Here is a 13,198-nt window from a genome sequence, read left to right on the forward strand (position 1 = left end):
AGGTTATGAGATTTTTGACTGCTAATGTACGTGGTTGTGGGAAATGACTTTTACCCCTAGGTCCAATCAAAATGATGAATAGAACAATTCGAATTTGTATAAACAGATCATTAACTCCAGTAATAGAAGCTGAACAGTTACATTGAAAAGTCAGCTTATTCTTAAAAAATATTAAAGATGGATGGCGGGAACCCGGGAGGCGGAGCTTGCAGTGAGCTGAGATCCGGCCACTGCACTCTAGCCTGGGGGACAGAGCGAGACTCCGTCTCAAAAAAAAAAAAAAAAAAAAAAAAATATTAAAGATGCAGAAAGTTTCTGTAATGACGACATTGAGTTTTAAGAAAGGAACATAACAGCCATGATTTGATAGTCTGTTCCAGTCTTTCAAAGAAATAAGAAACTTTTAAAGTGTGAGTAAATAATTAAAGGTTATAAATCTTTTGTGACCAGGAAGTATCAAAAGCTACAGCAGATAAATTTAAAATATTCTCAGAAACTAGACTGCATAAGAAAAATGACAAGTAAGTTATTTACTTATTTTTTACATCAGTTGAATTATGTATGTTGAATTAATTCACAGGGTTTGTAAACTATAAATTTGGCTTATTATAATGACATTCAGATATTTGAGCAATCCTGGAAAACCAGAGTAGTGACTAATTATTGACTTCTTTACCAATGTGTGGCCTGATTACTGGAACAAAAATTTTGGGTCACAATGTGTGAACTAGAGTTTCATCAGAAATACTACCAAAATATTTTTCCTGTCTTTTTTTTTTTTTTTTTTTTTTTTGAGGCAGAGTTTCGCTCTTGTTGCCCAGGAGGCTGGAGTGCAGTGATGCGATCTTGGCTCACCACAACCTCCACATCCCAGTTTCAAGCAATTCTCCTGCCTCAACCTCCTGAGTAGCTGAGATTACAGGCATGTGCCACCACACCTGCCTAATTTTGTGTTTTTAGTAGAGATGGGGTTTCACCGTGTTGGTCAGGCTGGTCTCGAACTCCCGACCTCAGGTGATCCACCCACCTCAGCCTCCCAAAGTATTGGGATTACAAGTGTGAGCCATCACACCCGGGCAATATTTTTCCTTTTTCTAAAACTCCAGTCAACTCAAGTCAGTGCTGGTTTGTCACTGTTATATAAAAAAGACTTTGATAAATTTATCATTTTATCTATCAGTCCATTATACACAGTTTATATTGTACCTAACTAAATGATTTTGTGCAAATGAAATTGTAATATTCTTTAATGTTACATGTAGCATACAGACTTGTCAGTGATTATTTTGCCACATGTTGAAAACTTTGGCTAAAAATAATTTTGTATTATATGGAAAAGTAGACTTTTTCAGTTTCTTAAATTTATCTTAATACTTTCATAGGATTTTTTGGAAGTAACCTACCAGATTATCAGAGGTCAGAAATCATGATGTTCATTATGGGGAAAGTACCTGTTTTTGGAACATCTACCCATACTTTGGATATCAGTCAACTAGGGTATGTTCTCAGACTGTAAATTTGAACTTAATCTTGAATTACATTTTATCCTAATGAAATCTAGAAAATGTTTAAGTTTTGTGTTTTTAAAAATCATTAGTAATAAAATTCCTATGGAAAACAGTTAGTAGTATTATGACAGTAGATTGCTAAGCAATTGAATTAACATTTTTAGGCCTTTAGAGTCATTTTCAGCTTATAAATTCTCAGATTTTTCCATCTTTAGAAATTGTTTGGCCTGGACATTGTGTGTGTGTGTGCATACACCTTCATGGTTAAGCTTCAAGTTTCCTGTATAAATTTTAAAAATTAATGTCAGTATATCAGAAATAGTGGCTTATTCCTAGAATTTTAGAACTGAAAGTGATTTTAAAGATTATGTGCTCTGACCCCCTTATTTTATACATTTTATTTGGTTTTATAACATGCTAAAGTTTTTGTTTGTGAATGTTTTTTTTTTTAATTTAATAAGAAAGTAATAGTATCTTGTTCGACTTACATTTCTTTGACCATTAATTTGTTATTTTTTAAAATTATTCTTACCTGTTTATTCATATTTGTTAAAGAGAGATTACACTCATCAGCTATGTTTGTAGTAATTATTTTCTCCAATGTAAAATGTCTTTTAATTTGGGTTGTTTAGTTGTCTGTTTATATGATTAAATTTTCTTATCATCACACGCATAGGACTGTTTTGAGAGCCAATAGCAGATTTTTTAGTTTGATATTTTTAAAGATAATAGTTTTAATTCACATGAATTTTACTTTGGTATGTAAAGTGAGCCGTGACTTAAAACTGTTATAAAATCTATTTAGCCAATAAGAATAGAATTTTAAAATCAGTAATTGGAGTAAATGAAGTAATATAAATGCTAATTAGTATAATAATTCCAGCTTTTTGTATATTTTAGGGATTTAGGAACCAGGAGGATTCAGATAATGTTGCTGAGATCTTTGCTTATGGTAAGGCATTTAAGATAAATAAAGGACACACTTAACCTTAAATTACTGTAAGCATTAATTGAATAGCTTCATGTTACAACCTTTCTTTTCTTAAGTAAGTTACTGTTTATGGTTAGTATTTTATTATGTTCTTCATTTTAAAGATTATCCTATAAAAAATATATTTATTTCTCACTTCTTCTGTCATTGTGTTTGATCTTCATAATGATGAAACATACAGAGGACAGAAACTATTGCCGTCTTATAGATGAGATACCTGGGCTCAGAGACTGTGAGCAGAAGGAGTTGATGAGGTCCACCAAAGTCGCTGGGCTGAAAAACAGAACTCAGATTTGAAATCCAAAGTTCTTTCAACATATTATGCTAATTCTTTCTCATACTGACCAAATAATTGCTTCTGATTGGGAAAATAATTCATTAAAATGAATATTTGCCATTTAAAATTTGAAGTGGCTATCAATAGCTGAAAAGGAAAAGTATACCCAGAATGAAAGGTCGTCTGATTATTTTCTAGCAGTTGTACTCACATTTGATTCAACCATTGCTAGCACATATGTATCCTTTCGAAATCAGTATCTTTTAGATTTATCCTAGAAGTGTTTACTATACATGATCTCATTTTTTAAACGGACTGTCTCATACCTAAGTGCAGAAATACCTCATATGGTTTTATTTTTAATTCTTTTTAATTCTGTTTATGGCCCTTATCATATAGAAGTTTTGAATTCTAATATAGCCAGATTTATCAGTTTGTTCTATATGTTTTGTACTTTTTCATTTGTATCTTATATAAGAACTCCATTCCTCCTCTGATGATGTAAACGCTTTTGTTTGTATTTTCTTATAGCAGTTTTAAAATTTTAGCTCTCTATATTTAGAACTTTAATCTGAAGTTTATGTTTATATGTGGTATGATTTTCCCGGATGGGTAGACAGGTGTCCCACTGGTTTCCCAGCTGACTTATAAAACTACTTCCATCCTATAATAAATGCCCGAATGTAAATGTTAAGTATTCCATATATGTTTATAATCATGTAAATATGTTGAGATCTCCCACCTGCAATTTAATTTGATCCTAAGCCTTTATTTATATTAGACAAATTTGCTAAGTAAATTATTTTGCCTCCCATCCTGATTATACCATATAGTCAACTGAATAAATATCTATGTGGTATGCTTAAAATGTTTAATAGCAGCTGGGCACAGTGGCTCACGCCTGTAATCCCAGCACTTTGGGAGGCCGAGGCGGGTGGATCACGAGGTCAGGAGATCGAGACCATCCTGGCTAACACGGTGAAACCCCGTCTCTACTAAAAATAAAAAAATGAGCCTGGCGTGGTGGCAGGCACCTGTAGTCCCAGCTACTCGGGAGGCCGAGGCGGGAGAATGGCATGAACCCGGAAGGTAGAGCTTGCAGTGAGCAGAGACCCCACACCACTGCACTCTAGCCTGGGTGACAGAGCGAGACTCCATCTCAAAAAAAAAAAAAAAAAGTCAATCAGGTAACTAAGTACAACTTCCCAAAATGAAAATGTATTCCCATTAACCAACTGCCTAATTGAAAATGAGAGAATAATTTACAAACTTAAATTTAAAATTTGCAGGTCTTTCTTTTACTGTTTGTCACCTAAGCTCCTTATATCTCTTTCGTACTAACCTTAACTTCTCTGAGCCTCAGTTTCTCCTTATGAATGAGATTCGCTAGGGTCTACCTTACAGGGATATGGTGAGGACAGTTAATACATATGCAGTGCTTAGAATCATGCCTAACACATGGTAAACGTATGCTGTTATTAACTTTATTCTCATTATGAATGATGTTTTTGTAAATTCAGCAAAATCGTACATTACTTTTTTTTTTTTTTTTTTTTTTGAGACGGAGTCTCGCTCTGTCGCCCCGGCTGGAGTAAGTTGGCGCGATCTCGGCTCACTGCAAGCTCCGCCTCCCAGGTTCACGCCATGCTCCTGCCTCAGCCTCCCAAGTAGCTGGTACTACAGGCGCCCACCACCATGCCTGGCTAATTTTTTTTTTTGTATTTTTTAGTAGAGACAGAGTTTCACCGTGTTAGCCAGGATGGTCTCCATCTCCTGATCTCATGATCCACCCTCCTCGGCCTCCCAAAGTGCTGGGATTACAAGCGTGAGCCACCACGCCCAGCCAAAATCCTTCATTACTTTGCACATTTCCTTTATGTCTTCTCTGCAGGCTTCTGTCCATATTTTCTTTCCTAAGTTTATGGTTCTTATAAAACAATATGAGAATTTTACAAAAAAAAGGACTCCTGACAAAATTGTTTGTTTTCTTCCCGATAATCAGGTGACCTCTGGATACAAAGCAAAGACGATTGTTACTGCACTGCCAGGGTCTTTCCTGGATCCTTTGTTATCACCATCTCTCATGGAAGACTATGAACTGAGACAGTTGGTCTTGGAAGTAATGCATAATCTCATGGATCGCCATGACAATAGGGCAAAGCTTCGAGGGATCAGGTAATATGCCATTTTGAAATGGATCTAATGATAATGTTTTTAAATTGCTAAATTAGTGTATTTAAGTATTGTGATTTTTAAAAATCTAGCATGTTCAGGTTTTATTAATCCAGAATTTTATTTAATTGGCATTGAGATAATTTAATCAATATATTTTAAGATAGCAAATTTTTGGAGAGCACATATGTACTCTTCAGAAGCAATTCAGTAGTATTACATACAGGCTTATCAAACTCTTAAGTGTAAATACAATTTTCCATATAAGATGTGATATTGTAAATAAATGTGCTATTCATTAAAAATGATATATTGATTGTCTCTAGAATAATACCGGATGTAGCTGACCTAAAGATAAAAAGAGAAAAAATTTGTAGACAAGACACAAGTTTCATGAAAAAGGTAAGACATCTTCTAAAAAAAAAAAATGCGTAGTGTAAATTACAGCCATTTGAATTGTTAGGTGGTTTTGTATTGATCTGTGACCTTGAAATGAAGCCATAGAATTTTGAAATTGAAAGACCTCAAGATGCCATCTTCAACCTCCCTCAAGTATAACATTCCTGGTGGTGTCTCCTCCAGCCTGTATTTGAACATTGTATTGTTGGGCTGCTGTAGTAGTTCTTAATTTCTTCTCTGAGTAAAACGTCTTCCTATAATTCTTGTCCTGGCAATCCTCTCCCACTGAAAAACATAGATACTGATTCCTCTTTTAGCAGCTCTTTTGTAGACAGCTTCAAGTTTCTGAAAATACCTGTTACCATTGAATAAATTAACTGTGGTGAGTTTTTATTGTCTATTAGGCATTGTTTTCTACACTATTTGGGATATAAAGATGAGTTGGGCAGGATCTCTGCCCCTAATAGTGGTTTTTGCTGGATTTTCATGATGATAATTTAAATTCTGTAGGTCTACTGGCAAATGGCTGAATTTAGAAAATTATGATATTTATGGTTATTTGCATATTGAGTAAACTTTCTTTGCAGTTATTATTCGTCCAAAGCTTGGGCACCTAATATTTGCCAGACACTTAGTCAACATTGAGAGATATGATAACCATGACACTGCCAGCTGCCCTTATAACAACACAGTATTGCCAGCTAAGGGAGCCTGTTTTTAGAGGTATGAGGAACAGGAGACAGCCCCATAGGAAGCTAGGTGCAGAGACCTGTAATCCATGTTCTTTTTTGCCTCTTTACTAGCCCATGCTTTCTCCCTGACACCATCTTTAGTGTTACTATCTGTACCTATACTATTGATTGCTGTGTTTCAAGTTAACTCCTTTTTAAAACTTCATTTAAAAAATAATTTACAAAATATCACCGTTCCTAAATTAATGTGATTCACTGAATAAAATATTTAAGTGAGGTTGGCCAGGCATGGTGGCTCACACCTGTAATCCCAGCACTTTGGGAGGCCGAGGTGGGTGGATCATGAGGTCAGGAGATTGGGACCATCCTGGCTAACACAGTGAAACTTCGTCTCTACTAAAAATACAGAAAAAAAAAAAAAAAGCCGGGCGTGGTGGCGGGCGCCTGTAGTCCCAGCTGCTCTGGAGGCTGAGGCAGGAGAATGGCGTGAATCCTGGAGGTGGAACTTGCAGTGAGCCGAGATTGCGCCACTGTACTCCAGACTGGGTGACAGAGCGAGACTCTGTCTCAAAAAAAAAAAAAAAATTTAAGTGAGGCTATACTGTATATCAAAAACTGGTTAAAGTAGGACAGATACATTAATTCTTCTCAATTTTTAGTTTTTATTTCTTTATATCACCTAACTAATGAAAGAAGTTATTCTGCATAACTGAGGAACTTCAAACAATTTTTTAAAATTTTTTTTTTTTTTTTTTTTTGAGACAGAGTCTTGCTCTGTCGCCCAGGCTGGAGTGCAGTGGCCGGATCTCAGCTCACTGCAAGCTCCGCCTCCCGGGTTCCCGCCATTCTCCTGCCTCAGCCTCCCGAGTAGCTGGGACTACAGGCGCCGCCACCTCGCCCGGCTAGTTTTTTTGTAGTTTTAGTAGAGACGGGGTTTCACCGTGTTAGCCAGGATGGTCTCGATCTTCTGACCTCGTGATCCGCCCGTCTCGGCCTCCCAAAGTGCTGGGATTACAGGCTTGAGCCACCGCGCCCGGCCTTTAAAATATTTTTTATTGACAAATTATAAATATACATTTATGGGATACAATGTGGTGTCTTGATTATATGTATACAATGTGGAAAGTTTAAATCCAGCTAATTAACATATCCATTTTCTTGCTTACCTATCTTTTTTTATGGTGACATATTTGAAATTTACTCTCAGTTATTTTCAAATATACAATACACTGTTATTGACTATACTCACCCTGCTGTGCAACAGATCTCAAAACTTAACTCCTTCTATCTGTCTGAAACCTTGTAACCTTTGATCAATAATCTCTCCATTACCCTCCTCCTTGCTCTCAGGCCCCCGCTCTTGCTAACCACCATTCTCTACTTCTGTGGGTTCAACTTTTTTAGATTCCATATACAAGTGAGATTATGCAGTATTTCTTGGGACTGACTTGTTTGACTTAGCATAACGTCCTCCAGGTTCATCCATGTTGTCACAAATGAAAGGATTTTCTTCGAGTATAAGGCTGAATAGTATTTCATTGTGTGTGTGTGTGTATGTGTGTGTGTATATATATATATACACACACTACATTTTCTTTATCCATTCATCTGTTGATGGACACAGGCTGATTCCATACTGAGAAATTTTTAATCATTACTGATATAATGAAATTTGAAAACACTTTTTTTCCTTTGTCAAAATTTTATTTTTATAATTTGACACCATTTTTCATTTACCTTCCAATTTGTTTTATCAGTAAAAATGTTGTTTGATTTCCATATGAAAACTAGCAACTGAGAGAAGTTTCTGCAGAGAACTAAAGAAAAAAAAATGGGTTCTGTAGCCACAGGATAATGGAATGGCCTTTAGTTAAGAGAATCTTAGTTTAGCATAGACAGTATATTTTCTGTGTTAACATTGTTTGTTCAGGCAACTGTGTCTGAGATTACTACCCAGCCTAAAACGACTCCATCTGAATGTTTTAGGGACATCTTATATACGGAGTCTGTTTGAAAAATGGTTCCAGGGCTGGAATCCCTTATACATTGGGAGGTATCACTTCACCTGTAATTTCCTAATGAAGTGTATTCTTCCAGAGAAAACAGCAGCCACCACTGAGTCTGCAACTCAGTATATAGTATATAGTTTCTCACCATGTGAAAGGGCTCTTGTTAATGTTTCACCAAATCTAGGAGTTATGTAGAAAAGAGTACTTTTTATTATGAAATATAAAATATACGGAAATTATTACTTTAATTGTTTTAAGGTGAACAACAGTATAAACAAAAACATCCCACATGTTCTGTCTTCTTCATAACTCCATCCTCTCTCCTACAAGTAATCACTATCATTGCTCTGACTTTGATGGAAATTGACTCCTTCGAGTTTTTTTTTTACAGTTTGATAACCTAATATACATTATGTCCTTGAACTATATTGTTTAGTTTTGCCAGTTTTTGTTATTTGGGTGAAAGGAACCATACATGGTGTATTCTTTTTAGTTTTTTTTATTCAGCTCTATTTTGGTAAAATTCATCCGTGTGTGGCTTTAATAGTATTCCATGATATGAATATACCACAAGTTTTCATTTGTTGGCACACATTTGAATTGTTTCCAGTTAGTGAGTGTTATGAACTGTGCTCCTGTGAACATGCTCGTACATGTGTTATGCTGTGTATTATAACTCCCATTTCTCCAAGGCCTGTAGGAGAGGAATTGCTGAGTAATAGGTTATGTATTTTTCAGATTCACTGGATAATGCCATACAATTTGTAAAGTCATTATACCTATTTGTATTTTTACATTACATATTACAAATTTTTTATTTCATCTAATATGGTATGTAGTAGGTAATTTTTAAAAACAAACTTATTACTTAAGGAACCTGAAGTCTAAATTCTCACATATGTATGCACCACTTTAATATTTGTTAGTGATGTTTAGAACCATAGAATTCAAGAATATTCTTAGGTTTTGAGAGGACCCAATACATAAAGTTTTCTTTTCCCCACCCAAGTATAGAAACCGTATGTGTTTGAGAGAGAGAAAGAATGAGAGAGACAAACTCTGGATTCAGAAAGGTGGAAACCAAAATAACAACTTCAGAAATAAAGGAATCTGGAGGGTAGCTTTATATCTGTAGCCAAAAATGGCTTACTAACACTGTACCACAGATTTATGCAGACTTAACCAGTCAGTCATTGTCACAGCTGGAGAACTACAGGCCACCTTACTGAGATGGGACCTTAGTGCATATTAAATAGAGAACAGAGCAGAATGCATACTTGTTACAGGCAGGCTGGCTTCAGAAGAGTCTGTGCTGCTCTTGCCCAGTTTCTTTTCCTAAAATGATCCAAAGAACCTTCTGAGAAACAGACTTGGAATATTAAGCCTGAAGTCTCTCCACATGGGAAAAATGAGTGTTCTTAACCCTGCCTGCACATTATAACCACATGGGTAGCTTTATACTTGAAAAATACTGATACTCTGCCACTGACCAGTTACATGATATTGGAGGAGGGTGGACAGTAGTGAGAAGTGGGGAGGGCAAGAGCATGGTGGTCATTCCAGTTGTCCAGTGATTCCAGTGGACAGTTAGGGTTGAGAGCTAATTGAGTTAATGTCGCCACTATGACTGGAAATGATGTTGCACCTATATCCAGGAATGCTTTAGAAAGGAAAGGCTTTAATAATCTTTTATTATATTAATAAATAATAAATCTTTATTGTAATTATCTTTACTTAGATCAGTCTAGTTTAGGGGAAGCCTCTATGCAATACCTGGGGAGTTTCTGTAACCTCTTCCCTGTTAATAGGCTTTAGACTTGCCTTCAGAGACTCCATGCCAAAATGTAACAGAACCTGCAGATGCTCTTCTCTATACGGCTAACCCACAGTACAGGGCTTGTTCCCCAGTCAAGAGAGCCTGAGTACATTTCCTCTCAGCACAATATTCTTTATCATTGCTGAGGCTGTATTGCCAAAGTATCTCTCAGGATTCTGCCATCCATTTCACTTTTTTTCTCAAGTCAATCCATAATTTGCTTTTGTTTTTTCAAATTACTATTAAAAAACATTTTCATCAGTAGCACAGGAACTATTTTTTACTGATTGTTTTTATTTAAGGTTTGTCTTCAATTTTAACATTAGCTTGTAGTTATATATTAGCATGTTGACTGATATTAATAATTGGAATTCGACCATCTGATCATCAATTTAAATTTCATTTCCATGTTAAGCTATATAATAACATAGCTACACTGTCAAAGTGTATGCATGTGAAATCTGCCTTTTTTACATTTTAAGCAAAATTACCTTTTTCCTCTGTCTTTTATCCTCAGAATGGGCAACAGCTATATCGGCACATATATTTGGGTTGTAAAGAGGAAGACAACGTTCAGAAAAACTATGAACTACTTTATACTTCTCTTGCTCTTATAACTATTGAACTAGCTAATGAAGAAGTAGTTATTGATCTCATTCGATTGGCCATTGCTTTACAGGTATGCTTTCATAACCATTCACTGCAGAATACATTTTTTATAAAGCAGACACCATCTTTGAAGTATTGCCTTTATCCAAGGACATGAATTTTAAAAGGGAGTTATCTAGTTGTAAATCTAAAATACTCAAGACTATGATCACATTCTTCATTTATTCCTTTTACATATGTTACATAAGCATCAACTTGTGTGCTAAATATCCTTCAAGGCCATAGGGATATACTGTGATGAAGAAGACAGACACAGTCCCTGTACCCCTGTACCCACACTTCCTAACCTGGGGGGATAGTCATTAAATAAGAATGACACACGTGCAGTTGTTTAATTAGAGCTGCATAAGTGTTATGTAATAGAAGGACAGTATGCAATGGCTATATGTGAGCGCGCATGTGTGTGTGTGTGTGTGTGTGAGAGAGAGAGAGAGAGAGAGAGAGAACAGGGAAGGCTTTCCTAGGGAAGAGAGTTTAAGTTGAAAAATTTAACTCTCTTGTAAATGAACATTTATTTTCCTTTCAGAATTGTTTTAGAAAATAACTTCTGATAAAGTGGCATTTTTGTTAGCTTTCCAAACTACCTGCAGTTTTCCAGTGTAATCAGAGAAAATGCTGGTGGAGCGTAAGAACTTGATCTCTCTGATGTGTTTGTTCCTTATTAAAGGACAGTGCAATTATCAATGAGGATAATTTGCCAATGTTCCATCGTTGTGGAATCATGGCACTGGTTGCAGCATACCTCAACTTTGTAAGTCAGATGATAGCTGTCCCTGCATTTTGCCAGCATGTTAGCAAGGTAATGTATTTAGAAAAGTCCTTAAACTTGAATTTTGTACAAAATTGCTAATTTTATTCCAATGATGATTATTTTTAACTTTGGTGATTATGTATCAAATTAAGATAATTCTATAAAAATATACAGCCAGTAAACTGAAACTACAGCTAAAACTGTAACTACTGTTTTTATATTTTCTTAGATGAATGTTGTTATATTACAATAGTTTAATGTAGTGATTGAATGCAATATATGGTTTTCTTCTAGAATACCTTATGTAATTTATTCTGTGACTTTTTTCCTTTGAACCCTTATGAATCTTAGTATCTAAATTTTCTTAAATTACACTCTTTTGTTGTTTATTCTAAACTACTTGAGGCAGATCTCAAAAGTTGAATAATTAATGTGCATCTCAGAGAATTGTCCTATGTCTTTCAAATATATTTAGTTTTCTTTAGCAGTAACTCTTACATCGTTATTTGCATAACTTAATAAACATTACAGTGGCCCCAACTTACCTAGCAGAAAAAGTCTACTTTTAAAGACATCTGTAAGAGAGAACTTTATTTTTCTAAAATTGGAAGCACATCGTTTAGTCCTTACTAAAATGTAGGCTTTTAGTGTACTCTAAGAAACAAAACTCATCCATTCATTAATCAGATATTTGAGTGAATAATTGATGCCCACCACTAGAGAATTAAGTATTACAAAAGCAGAGTACCTCTTTGCTCACAGTTCATTGGAGGAGCTAGACCACACAAGTGCCTGGAGACCTTGTACACAGGCTGCAAAAGGTAGTGCGGCAGGTGGAGGATGGTGATTTGTAAAGCGATTTATAAAATAGTGCATTTGAGAAAATAGATATTCTTGCTTTATCTTACTAGGCTTAATCAAATGTAATGTGTCATCATTTTTTGCTTTATATATTATTTTATTATCACAGTTTTATCTGTTAAATTTTAAAAATAATAGATGTGAAAACAAAACAGACTGTACACTTGGGCTATAAACTTAGCTTAAATTCAAAAACAGTGATGGTATTTCTTATAAATGTTTAAAGTTGTTTTGTTTTTAAACTGTTTTCCAAATTTTTATAGCAAGATCCTGAGGGGTGGGATTTTTGATTTTTGTTCTGTTTTTGATATTTTTTAGGTTATTGAAATTCGAACTATGGAAGCCCCTTATTTTCTACCAGAGCATATCTTCAGAGATAAGTGCATGTATGTTAATCTGTACGTTTTAAGGATGGGGTACTGACTTGATAAACCAATCAGTAATAATTATAAAGGAGTAAATATTATTACAGTAATTCCTGGTGCTTTATACTAATCATCATTTTGTGTCTGTCATTTAATTCATTTAATTATTTCCCTTGTTATAAAAGGGCCTGCACATTATGGATGTTGACTCATGCACAACATGGAGTCAATCTTGAAGAAGTTTTTTAAGAATAAGACTTGGCCGGGCGCAGTGGCTCACGCCTGTAATCCCAGCACTTTGGGAGGCCGAGGTGGGTGGATCACCTGAGGTCAGGAGTTTTAGGCCAGCCTGGCCAACATGGCGAAACCCTGCCTCTACTAAAAAATACAAAAATTAGCTGGGCGTGGTGTCATGTGCCCGTAGTATCAGCTACTCAGGAGGCTGGGGCTGGAGAATCACTTGATCCCAGGAGGCGGAGGTTGCCGTGAACCAAAATCACACCACTGCACTCCAGCCTGGGCAACAGAGGGAGACTCCATCTCAAAAAAAAAAAAAAAAAAACCTACCCCACTTTTTAAAAAATGTTGGCTGTCTCTCTTAAATATAGCATATTTTGTGTTCTCATATGTAAATGATCAAACCTTTAAGAGAATACAGTATCCTGTTGAAGACGTTCAGTAATAGGTA

The 13,198-nt window shown here is 35.5% G+C and overlaps 1 protein-coding gene across 7 annotated transcripts in view; it reads left to right on the forward strand.

The window, feature by feature from the left end:
- The window catches only part of EFR3A (EFR3 homolog A), a 102,929-nt gene that overhangs the window by 62,807 nt on the left and 26,924 nt on the right, over positions 1-13,198 (forward strand). For all 7 annotated transcript variants that reach the window (XM_008001556.3, XM_008001554.3, XM_008001555.3 and 4 more), the window contains exons 11-17: positions 1,383-1,497; positions 2,409-2,460; positions 4,779-4,951; positions 5,275-5,350; positions 10,382-10,543; positions 11,201-11,332; positions 12,464-12,531. In XM_008001556.3, the coding sequence (XP_007999747.1) occupies positions 1,383-1,497; positions 2,409-2,460; positions 4,779-4,951; positions 5,275-5,350; positions 10,382-10,543; positions 11,201-11,332; positions 12,464-12,531 (778 nt within the window). The remainder of the gene's footprint in view (positions 1-1,382; positions 1,498-2,408; positions 2,461-4,778; positions 4,952-5,274; positions 5,351-10,381; positions 10,544-11,200; positions 11,333-12,463; positions 12,532-13,198) is intronic.

This window comes from Chlorocebus sabaeus, chromosome 8 (genome assembly GCF_047675955.1).
Source record: "Chlorocebus sabaeus isolate Y175 chromosome 8, mChlSab1.0.hap1, whole genome shotgun sequence".
Lineage (NCBI taxonomy): Eukaryota > Metazoa > Chordata > Mammalia > Primates > Cercopithecidae > Chlorocebus > Chlorocebus sabaeus.